Source organism: Zootoca vivipara, chromosome 14 (genome assembly GCF_965207765.1).
Source record: "Zootoca vivipara chromosome 14, rZooViv2.hap1.1, whole genome shotgun sequence".
In the NCBI taxonomy this organism is placed as follows: Eukaryota; Metazoa; Chordata; class Lepidosauria; order Squamata; family Lacertidae; genus Zootoca; species Zootoca vivipara.
The window spans coordinates 26,690,226-26,702,780 of NC_142597.1; the positions used below are offsets into that span (position 1 = coordinate 26,690,226).

The 12,555-nt window shown below is 44.4% G+C and overlaps 1 protein-coding gene across 6 annotated transcripts in view; it reads right to left on the reverse strand.

The window, feature by feature from the left end:
* The window catches only part of NTM (neurotrimin), an 831,268-nt gene that overhangs the window by 25,621 nt on the left and 793,092 nt on the right, over positions 1 to 12,555 (reverse strand). For all 6 annotated transcript variants that reach the window (XM_088658212.1, XM_088658211.1, XM_088658210.1 and 3 more), the window contains 2 exons: positions 2,215 to 2,349; positions 939 to 1,059 (listed from right to left, as the gene is read on the reverse strand). In XM_088658212.1, coding sequence (XP_088514338.1) covers positions 939 to 1,059; positions 2,215 to 2,349 — 256 coding nt within the window. The remainder of the gene's footprint in view (positions 1 to 938; positions 1,060 to 2,214; positions 2,350 to 12,555) is intronic.

Below are 12,555 nucleotides of genomic sequence, written 5' to 3' on the forward strand. Positions count from 1 at the left end.
TAAACCACTATGGAAACTGCAACTCTGTAAGGCAAATGGGGCTCTTTTAACAATTGTCAGCACCCTTAAGAAACTATAGTCCCCATGATTCTTTGGGGAAGCTTTGACTGTTTAAAGTGGCACCATGGTGCTTTAAACATATAGTGCAGGTGGTCTCAATGTGGGAGAAGCAAAAGTGGTGAGTGAGTGTAAAGGCAGGAACTGAAGACAGCAAAGCTAAGGGTAACGTTGGACAAATGCTAGCAGATTCCCTTACAAGTTTGGAAGTTAATCCCCCTGCTTTGAAACATAAACAGATGGTTGGGTGTGTGGGTGTGTGTGGATTCATTCACTTTGCATTTCATTGTGATCCTACTTAATTAACACTTTACAAACCAAAACATGAGCAAAACCTTCCAAAATGTGCCCTTTTAAAAATTTTGCACTGAAATTCTCTGAGAAAAGAGAGAAAGAGAGAGAGAACAAAAGATGTATAGTAGAGGAAATGTATATACAGTAATAGTGGCCATAGCCTCCCTGCCTCCAGGCACATATATGTTAACTGGAATTGCATTGAAAATACATACAGAAAGAGAAAAGAATACAGAAATGGGAATGAGTTTTGTTGTGCAAAGCGTTTTTAATAGAAAACATGTGCTGCCCTATTTATGGGAATGGGAGCAAACCGGATTTAATAAATTTGGGGAAATGAGAAACAGAGGAAATCTAAAAGTGAAATTCATCCTTCCATAGAATTAGCCCTGGTTCTTTATCCACACTCAGTCACTGAATGACTGCAGAGAAATGTGCTCATCTACCCCACCAGCGCCATGCTGACTGTGCATAGGGTGGAGAGGTTGTCAGTTTTCTAAGAGAACAAGCAAATTCTGATACAGTCATGGTGAGGACAGGTCCCGCTGAAGCATCCTAACATCAGTTACAACTAATCCTCCATGTACCTTTTGTCATCCTTGTACCACTGGAACTCGGCTGATGGAACTGCAGAGGCTTCACACTGGAGGATGCCTTTTTGTCCCACCGGCACCCCGGTGTTCTTAGTATCTGAGATGTATGGCGGGTCTGTAGAGAAAGGGACAAGTTGTTCTCTATGGCTTTGTGTTTTTTTTAAAAAAAAAAAATCATTTTTTAATTTATTTTTTATTTTGTTTGGAAAATCACTTTGCTTCGCCATTGCTTTGAGATCCTTCCCCTCTCCAGAGTTTCACTTGTGCCGAAAACAAACCGCCAACGGCAGACGTTTCCTTGGCCAGATGCACTTGAAGAGTCAGTGACCAGATTTTACATGCATTCTCAAAGGAACCAGTTCCAAACTGTCCACACAGTTACACTTTCTAACTCCTGCCCACTTAATCAATGCATCCTCAACTCTCTGCTACTTTTCAAGTCCCGTTGGTGCAAGATGTGTGTTTTGAGAATGCTTGTGTGTGCAAATGCATGCAAGTCCATGCAGGAATGTGACAACAAACACATGTGTATGCCCAACTGAATATGGACTTACCCGTGTGTGAATGAAGAAATGTGTGCACTTGTCTGAGTTCTGCAATGAGGGGTATGTGTGTGAATCAGTATGCAAGCATGCAGACAAGTGTGACCCATTCATTGGGTGAACTGGACATTTCTGCTGGGATTTCACTAGAACGAGATGCTCCCAATTTACCATGTTACTGTTCAGCCCCCTTTTGGAAGATTTACTGTGGTGCAACAAATATAGGTCTGTAGCTCAAAGGCAAAGCATGCACTTTTCATGCAGGATACCATATCCAACATTCTTTAGTGGATGGTTGAGCTTTAGTGTTCTGCAACAGAGGACTCCAACACAACCGTTGCACTAGCAGAACTCATGGTCAATCCTCTGTGCAATAAAGTGACCAGAAATCTGCTGATGCATTCTTGTGCACAACAACATTCTGCTAGCACAAAACTGTTTTTTTGTGTGTGTGTCAGTGAAACAAGTATAGTGCTACATAACTTTAACTTAGCACTACATTGGGTACAACTCAAAAGGTTCCAGTTTTGTCCAGCTTCATGTAAGGTAGCTTAATATGTTCATGTGAATTTATCTCTTGCTGGTATTAAAAGGTGCAGAGGATATGCCAAGGAAACACAGAGAATGCACCAAGAAAGACTGTGGAAATCCTTCCAGCAGCACCCCCCCCCTACTGCTAAGCAGCAGCAACCTACAACCTGCCCTGCAACAACCTACCCAATACTCACAGTTCACTGTGACTTTTACTCTCCGCACGACAGGAGTAGCAACATCGTTGGATGCACTGCATTCGTACTCCCCTGACTGCTCCCGAGTGATGCCAGTGATCTCCAAGTACTCGTCTTCGCTCATGAATCCCACGGCTGCAGAAGAAAGAAAAGGATCAACCTTGACTATGCAGCAGTGGCTGGTGAGATACCTAGAAGCAGTGTGTGATGTTCTCCAGGCATGCATCTTTCACCTGGCACTGGTGCTGCTGATGGGAGTTCTAGATACATCCCTTAAAACGATCCTCTCCATTTGTTTGCCGGGATATCTTGATGTGGATGAAAGGAGCATTATATATAAATGAGGTGGTAGGCAGCCAAGCTTGGCAGGCTGCCATTGATAATCCACGTGCGGAAGACACCAAATCCGCTGGCTCCTTTGAAAATGTGTGTTGGGAGCGGGGAGTTCCCTTCACTGTCAAGAGGAGAAATCCCCGGTCCATGGCTTTCAAGCCGAATCAAAGTGCATACTTAGCCTCATTTAACTTACGTTGATGACCCCCTTCAGCAGACTTGAGTCATGCATTTGTACACACACTATCAAAAGAAATAAGAGTGATTTTCCCCAGTGGTGGGGGCATCTGGTAAAAGGAGAGAGTCTCCATAGAGGTCCCCGGTGCCAGTACTTGGGATATGTCTAAGCTAGAGACATAAACTGGTTTTGCACCAGTTTCACTGCTATGGTTGCCACCACCACCTCAATAATATCAAGAACTGGGACGTCATGAAGGGAGTAAGCAAAAGGAATTCACCCCCACCCCCAAAATATTACAATTCCCAAGGCTCAAAGGTTGTCCACACAGCATACACTCAAAGCACATGGCTTTTCCCATAGAATCCTGGGAACTGTCATTTACCCCCAAAGAGCCGCATTTCCCAGCACCCTTCACAGACTACAATTCCCTGCATTCTTTAGGGGAGGCTATGTGCTTTAAATGTATGGTGAGTATGCAGTCTTGGGATAAAGTAAAATGAGATAAACTAGTTTCAAACTAGCATTTGCAGTTCAGACATTCCCTCAAAATGCAAAACCATTAGATTATATCAGCATTAAAATACCTTTGGTATAGTGAGTCATTTTTTTGCAAATTGGAAAGTTCAAGTTTGATTTTGAAATGTGGGAAAAGGAAGAAACTTTACCAATCCCTTTAAAGGATGGGAGAAGGGTGAGGAGGAAGAGAGACATAAATAGAGCTGTCTTATTTATTTCTCTTAAATCTCCCCATCTCCTTTTATCAAATCTTCAGCAGCCCGGGTTTTGTAATTACTGAGCAGAGCATCTCTGAGACCGGTGTCACACTTAATATTCCTATTAATTTTAAATGTTAGTCCTTGGTACATATGTGTGGCAATTGGTGTCATATTTTAATTAGTCTTGCCCTACACCATCTGAAATTAATAATAGCTCGAATTACCAGTGTAATTTATAAATTAACATTGCTGTAGCATTAGGAAATAAATTAGCTGTGGACAGCTGTTTCTGGAACTGGACGACAATGGCAGTGAGAATATTTTATGGGGGCGGGCACAGTACACACATATAACGTGCCCCCCAAACAGGGACTGAGCTAGTTTTACAGGAAGACAAAATGCCCTTCTGCAAATACCCAGGGGCATGCAGTGAGAGCTGTACTTCTGCAGCCCTCTTATAAATGACAGCACCCTTACAGCACATGGGTGTATCTCAAATACATTCCTGGGAGGGTGCAGCAGTGTGAATGAGAGATGACTGTGCCAGCCAGGACACTGCATAGGGACCATGATGGGAACTGAAATCCCTCCTTAGCATTACATTCATCAGTGCCTTCCCATGACTGGGAATTCCCCCCCCCCCTCACCCCAAACGGCATACTGTACAGAGGCATACTGTCCTTGAGGCTTCCTGGTTGCCGCAAGAGCTCTGTGAACTCCTGCTACAGGCCGGCAGCACTCACCGGGGGGGGGGGCTCCCCTCTGTTATCACAGAAGGAGAGGAGGGAGGTCTGCACTCCTCCCAGGAAAAAAACAAAAAACAGAAGCTGGAAATGTCAAGCAGTTACTGAGCTATTTCTCCCCAAGTCCTTCCCCTGGAGAGACATAGAGCCAGCAGGAAGGAAAGTCCTCATTGTTTCTGCTTTCCCTCCTTCCAAGGAAAAGAAATTCTGGGCAACGCCTGCAAACCTTTGTATTAAGTAGTGAGTGGACATATCAGACGACACAGCGATCTCACCAAGTAGTCCTTTTAAAGTGAGCTGGAACTGAACTGAACAGCTCAGCCGGCCTGCTTTATATAGGCGCCAGCTGTCAACATTGTAACAGCAACAGCCCAGGGTATCCCGCCTAAATTAACTGACGTGGACCTGAGTGAAAACTATATACACAATACCCCTGGTGGCCAGGGTGAGAACTTCAATGCATAACACTTTGAATCTCTCACCACTCAGAGACTGGGGGTGGGGGTGGCATGCAACAATACAAAAGCTGTCTTCCACACCTCTGATAAAGCAAAGGGTCCTACTGATCCCCAGAGGGTTGCAGCAACCCCAAATTATAACCTGTGCAAGCACGTCTAGCAGGGCCTCTCTGACTCTATCTCTCCCATGGGGTGAGCCCCTTGCACCAGACCACTCTCTCTTTCACACACGCCAGCAATATTATTAGAGCCCTCCTGTCAAAGAATGAAGAATTTAGACAGGATTGCCATGCAAACCATCTGTAGCCAACGGATGACCCATGTTTATAACTGACAGGCCCTGATCTCAGACCCCTCCAAGTGTCCCTATTTTCCAGGGACAGTCCCAGATTTACAGAAGCCATCCCAGTTTCTGATTTGATCCTGGAATGTCCCGCTTTTCATTAGGACATGCCTATTTTCATCGGAGAAATGTTGGAGGGTATGGAGTTAAGTGACTCCTGAGCCAAGGAGATAAGTAACTACAGTATACAACCTGTAGAAAACATCTGAAGGCATCTGTTTAATGTTGTGTATATATATATATATATATATATATATATATATATATATATATATATAGGAAGGGCATGTGATCTTATTTTCTCAAGCAGATCGAAAACAATGGTTTCTCAAGACAAAACCCTACTATAAATATGGGCAGCTTAAGCACGCTTTCTGAATATGTAGCCGTCCTTTACTAAACCCTCATGTCTCCAATAACATGATTTGTTCCTTACCTTGGAAGGAAAAAGGATTAAGAGCCCTTGTAACAGAAAGAGCCTTGCTTTCCTTTTCAGAGAATTGTTTTAAAAGAGGGTACTTAGTTAACTTCTCAGCCAAGTCTTTCACAGAAATGAATACCTAAATTGGATGGATCTACTTAAGTCAGAAATAGTCATTGCCCCCTGTGGTCTTCCATACACAAACTCAGACCTTGTTCTTTTATTCCCCACTAACCTTTGCTTAAAGTCAACTATTTGGAAACTTTGGTGAAATTCTCATGGGTGAGGTTTCAGGGTTTTTGTTATGGTTGATTTACTTTTGAGGTGGCTGGTGGGTGTTTGTGAGTGTGCTTTCTTTCATTCTACCAATCATCTTCCCAGTGGCCTGCGCTCTGCAGCTTCCCTGGGTGTCCAGGCTTCAGTGAAAACCCAGAGAAAGGTACCTGTATTGTAAGGGTATTGGGGGTGCTCTGCGCAAGAAATGGTGCTGATACATATTTCAGTCTTTATTTACATGTGTACAAAACAGCGGACATCATTCAGCCATCTGTACTGTCGGACTCAGATCCAGGAAGTAACTTTTGGCGGCTTTTTCTCCAACATAAAAACTTGGGCAGCCCTACTCTCCGCCTCTGTGTTTTACGCCGATGGGACCTGTGTAATTTCCCCCTCTGTTCCCGAGCTGGTGGAGCGGTGCTGAGGCTCCTGCTCAGCATCCCCGAGCCCTTTCACTCCCTGGCTACTTCCTGCCACCCCCTCCCCTTCTCCTACTGCCATTTCCTGTCCTTCTTCTCCCAGCCGTCCCTGCCCAACCTCCTCCTCCCTCTCTACCCTTAAGGTCTTGCTGGGCAGTGCCCTGACAGGTATCATAAGGCAACTTCTCCCAAGAAGCGCAAAAAGCCAGGGCACAAGAAGAGTCCCACTGAGTCAGGCCAATGGCCTGTCAGTACTCCAGCATCCTGTTCTCGCAGTGGCTAACCAGATGCCTGTAGGAAACATGTAAACATGGCCTGAGGACAAGAGCATTCTCCCTGCCTCTGGTTTCCAGCAGCTGGCATTTAGAGGTATAGTTCCTCTGACAGTGGAGGTAGAACATGGGTAGACAAGCTAAAGCCCGGGGGCCGGATCCGGCCCAAATGCCTTCTAAATCTGGCCCGTGGACAATCCGGGAATCAGTGTGTTTTTACCTGAATAGAATGTGTCCTTTTATTTAAAATGCATCTCTGGATTATTTCTGGAGCATAGGAATTCGTTCAATTCCCCCCCCCCAAAAAAATAGTCCAGCCCCCCACAAGGTCTGAGGGCCAGTGGACCAGCCCCCTGCTGGAAAAGTTTGCTGACCCCTGAGGTGGAACATAGCCATTGTGGCTAGTAGGCATTGATCAATGTTTCATCCCTGAATTTGCCTGATCTTCTCTTTAACAACATCCAATTGGGGCAGCTTCTGGTGCAATGTTTCCTGGAAAAAGAGGAAAAAGCACACACCACCCTTAGGTTTTTTTTTGCCGCCACAAGGTAATTTCAAAACCATGCGCCGAACTTCTGTGGAAATTATAACATGCTCTGAGAACAAAGCAGAAACATTGGAGCTTCTTTCACAGGGGAAGAATGTTTTCAATAAATTGGAAGATGGGTTGGTTGGTTGCTTTTGACACAGCACTAATTTAAATTCCTACTCAGGAGACTCACTCAATGAACTGAAAAGGAAGGTGGGGGTTGAAGTTCAAGGGGGAAAACACAACTCCGAGGAGTCCCACACATTCCAAATCTTCCACAAACACCCACACCTCCGCCTCAAAAAAAATCCTGAAGAGCAGCTGCACTAGCTGGTTGTGGCAAAACAAAACAAGCCCTGTCAAACCTTGACGAATGACTAATAAGTTGTGACAGCAGCTTTTGAAGGAAATTTCCTCAATCTTACCCTCAGACTCTTCTGCCCTCTGCTATATGCACACAGACATATCCCTTCTGCATGTTCCTTTTCTGCACACTCATGACAATCACTACCTCACAGATGAACTTTTTAGAGCATCCCTTCCATAGAAGCCTGAAAGGAGCTGAGACTTGTTGATGCTAAATTATCCAACCTGTGCCTTCCCTATTGCCACGATGATGAATTGTTAACATCCGGATGCCTCTGAGTTCCCAGTTCTGGGATTCCCTTTGCATCCTCCCTTAGCTTTGGGGGAGAAAATGCTGAGCTCGTCAGTATCCAGCATAACCGAAGGGCACGGTGTTGAAGGCATTATTCCAAAATCAATATCCTTTGGTTTGGGCGGAGGGGTTGCGGGTGGGAGAAAGAAAGAAAAAACAACCTGCAGTTTTGTGTTCCAAGAGCTGCCCTGAATACACTGAAATGAACACACATGAAAATGGGGGAAGGATCCCTTTATGGCTGACCTAGAATCAGCAGTCCCAGTAGAACAGTGCGTTCTGCTGATAAAGTGAATATGCAGCTATAGTCCATGCACAAATTTCACTTCTCTCTGTAATATATATATATATATATATATATATATATATATATATATATATATATATAGGCAACAAAAGCTTGCTGGCTTCCTAATGAACAAAGAACTGAATTTCTTCCCTCAAGTGGATGCAGGCCATTTAGTGAGCATAGCCCACACTGGAGCTTGTGCCCAAAATCCCAAGCAGCTAGAAGAGCACCACACACCTCCTTTCCAGTATGTGGATGGTTCCTGTGGTAAAAGGAAGTTGTGCTTGATTTTGCGTGTTCAGATCCCGAGACCTCCCCCATAAATAAAAACACATTTGACTCAAATTTTGGTTTTGGATTTTGGCAGAATTTAGGCCACAACTTAATTGATTACAGATAAGTGAGTGGTTGCATAGGCTCTGGTTCGACTAGCTCCCTACGCCCACGGTAGGTAGTGCTGACCCAGGGCACATCTTAGGTCAGCCAAGGGTAAACACCTGGGGAAGGTCAAGAGCCTGGGAGCAGACTCTGTCCCCTCTGCAGATGCTCCCCGGGACTGAGGCATGGGCACAACTCCCTACCGGGAGTTGACCAAACCAATTAGAGTCATTGGATTCCTTTAACAGAATACCCTTCACATAGGGATCGGCACAGCTCCTCATCCCTAACCACCTTGAATCAGTGCCTATCCGCAACCTTACAAGTTGTGATGATTTGCTGATTTGCTACGCAGCAGGTGAAACCCAAATGGCAACAGCCAATCAGCCAAGTGGGGAAATTCCTACCGAGCCCCTGTCCCAATGACAGACGACACATGACGGCATAGCAAGGTCAATCACTGAAAAAACCCTAAATATAGGGAGAGGTGGGCGGGTGTTCTGATGCACGAGTGAAAAGAGGAAGTTCACCGGTGCATGGGCTTAAATAGGTCCCTAGAAGCCCTTGCCTTCCTCCCATTGGCCAAATTGCACCCAGCAACGAGGGACCTCTAATCGGGCATTGTGGCTACCCAAATGACCCACCCACAACCTTAGAGGTTCAGTCACGTTGATCTCACCGCAACACATGCCCTCTGTGAGGAGGACATGATCTGTCAGCACACAACAGACATCAAAGTAACTTTGTGGGCAGGGGTCACTCTGTTTTGTCACTTTTGCACAAGGACCCATTGAAATTAATAAGACACAACCAGGGCCGGATTTAGTTTTGATGAGGCCCTAAACTACTGAAGGTAATGTGGCCCTTTATATGTCCAGCTGTCCTTTGTCAACAACAAATTGTCACTGTTTTTTTTTTGTGTGTGTGTGTTGAATCTATGCTATATGATAATTTATGGACCTAAACCACAGAGCCTAGGGCTTGCTGATCAGAAGGTCGGCAGTTGGAATCCCCGCAACAGAGTGAGCTCCCGTTGCTTGGTCCCAGCTCCTGCTAACCTAGCAGTTTGAAAGCATATCAAAGTGCAAGTAGATAAATAGGTACCGCTACAGCGGGAAGGTAAACGGTGTTTCCGTGTGCTGCTCTGGTTCGCCAGAAGCGGCTTTGTCATGCTGGCCACATGACCTGGAAGCTGTACGCCGGCTCCCTTGGCCGATAATGCGAGATGAGTGCCGCAACCCCGGAGTCGGTCACGACTGGACCTAATGGTCAGGGGTCCCTTTACCTTTTAGGTATCTAAAGCCATTTGCACATAACAAAATATGTATTTTATCAAAGTAATTGCTGAACTGAAATACAATTAAGAAGAAGTATTTGGGGGGGGGGCAAGAGAGTGGGGCCCTAAGCTATAGCTTGTTTAGCTATAAACACAACTAATTTAAGTCCGTTCATTTCCATGGGTCTACTCTAAGTAGAAGATAGCAGGATACGATTGCATGTCACACATGCACCAATCATTGTTTTGGTTCTTTTGGGAAGCCTCTGGACAACTGTGTTCCAATCCCCACATTAGTTCAAGAGCAGGTCAGCTCATACAGGAATTCACAAAGATGGAATCTGTCAAGCATCCCGATCATGTGGGTAATTTTTTTTAAAAAAAATAAAATCTCTGAGTGCGAGGCAGGAAAATTCAGCACTAAAAGCTTCCTTTCTCTCTCTTTGTTCTTCCAGGATAGTGCAGATTAAGTTGAACATGGAATGAATGATGATCCCAGCAGGGAAAGCTAAAGGCACATGCTCAAGGTCACTTAAGATGGATTTGGTACCCTTTAGCACCCTTTAATCACTCTGCTGTGCTTGGAGTCAGGGTGGCTAAAGGGGGCAAAAGATGGATTGCCCACCACCATCACACTTTCAATGAATGTTTAAAGGTGAAGTAGGAAGCCGGATTCATGTTAATAGTTACATGAAGACAGAATGAACACCACATCATGTACCAGCATCAAGAAAAAGCTAGTCTCCATGTATCTGGTTTCATGGCTTATGGAGAATCAACTATCAATCCAATGGGACAGAGGTTAGAAGTGTTGTGATCTACCAGCAGTTATTTCATCCTAGCTACAACAAAGGACCTCCCCATTGGCTCAGCTGATAAACCAGCAACTATTAGCTCCTCTCCTCCTTGAATTCTCTCCATTCCAGCTGATTATTACTAAGAACTAGTGCATGAGCTTTCTTTCTTTCTCCTCCTGCCTCCCCAGTCCATTTTCCTTTTGTGTCATGTAATTTAGACTACAAGGCTGATGGCAAGGGCTGCCAGCACTGATATCTGGAAGCCACTCTGGCATCCTTTCCATTTTCAGCTGAATAAATACTTTACTACAAATAGTTGAAACAAAGCAAGAACCAATAACATGCTCCGGCTTATGCAGGGCTCACGTTGCAAAAAGCAGCAAGTAAATGTCAGAATGGAGTAGAAGCGGAAATTGGAAGCCGAGGCAGATAGACAGGCAGATTGAGTTCTTCCCTTCTCCTTCTATTTTTCCTTCTTCTCTTGCTGTCTGTACCCTCTTTCTTCTCTCCCCCATTTCTACTGCTGGATGTGTGCTGCTTGGCTCCCGCTTTCTCCCGTGACACATGGTTAGTTGACATTCACGAACTCATTCTACCCTCCATGTTGCTGCCCTGGTCTGCTGTTGGCTTGCTGGAAGCCCAGCAGGAGCAATGGCAGACTCTGGATGCAATGAAATGAGCACTGGGAAGCTGGTCGCAGCAGGCCTCTGAACACTTCCACAATCAGCCTCAACATAAAGGGTGTTCACAAGTTACATTCAACAAGTGTACAATCTGTACAGACAGTTCAGCTGTACACTCATGCACTTATTCATAAGCAATGAGTGTATAGTCTGTGTACACCATAGTTGCACTGTACAAACAGAGATGTATGGTGGCATTGATTTCAATGCAGCGCCGTTTCCATTCTGCTGCAGCTTGGCTTCTGACAAAAGCTGCGTCGTTTATCTCACTGCGGCAGAATTTTTACATACTTGATTATTTTATCCTTACACTATTCCACACCATTCATTTAAGAGCAAAGGAAGCACAAAGCAAATGGGGTGGTGGTGGTGATCAATTATGTAATGATTGCATATAAACAAAAACAACTGCATTGATTTCTGTTCCAGATATGGAGGGAATAAAAAGCACCAGCAATTTCTACTCTTTCAGTGTCCTTATCATGCAGCATGCTATCATCCACAAAAATACTTGCACAGTATTTGTGGAGAGACATCTTGTACCACCGTGGTGTAGTGGTTTGAGCTCTGGATTTAGACCGGAGGACCAGGGTTCAAATCTCCACTCAGCCATGCAGTTAACAGGATAGCCTTGCACTAATCACTATGTCTCAGCATAACCAACCTCACAGGGTTGTTGCGAGAATGAAATGGAAAGGATGAGAACGATGGACAGTACCTCGAGCTCCTTGGAGGAAAAGTGGAATATAAATGTGATAGATAAACAAACAGCATGCATCTAATTCTCCGAACCCATCCCCCCCTCTCCCTGGTATTTGTCTCTCCCCTCCCTCCTTTTATTATTATTATATTATGTATGTTGTGTTTTATGTGGTAAATTGTCCTGTGGTCTCTTGATGGATGGCAGAATATAAATTCAATAAATTAAAAAATGAAATTAAGACTCTCATTTGGGAAAAACCCTGTATGAAAGTACATGGAGTGAGGATTTCCTTACGAGTTTTGTGATGTTATTGTTCCATTAAATAAAATAAAATAAAAACCCAAAACACTTTAAAGTAAAGCTGTATTTTGATGGACACAAGAGCAGTAAATAAAATCTAAAGCCATAAAGCTTTTTAAAATCCCAGTCCAGCTGAGACCATTTAAGTGCACCGCCTAGCAAATAAAACACGGATCCTGTTCCAAGCCGGATGTTTATTTGCCAGATTCCAGCCTGCAGAATACATTATTATCTTTTCCCAACACCTCTTTGCCCCTATAAAATGAGATTTAATATAGTATTTTCTGCAGCATCCCCTGCTGGATGCTACCAGCTATTTTATCTCTCCACTGAGGAAGGCACAGATTGAGAGTAATTGCTGAACCACAACGCTCCATGAGCCCTGTCCCTTTCCTTTCTTCTTTTTGCCTATTTATAATGGGAAGCCTTGTTGAGAGACTCGGAGACAAATTTTGAGCATTAGTGACCACCAGGAATGGAGGAAACAAATAGACTGGACCCAGGGAGTGGGGCAGGGGTTAAGTCAACGCAATCTGTAAATAACAGCATGCACTCTGGCAAAAAAA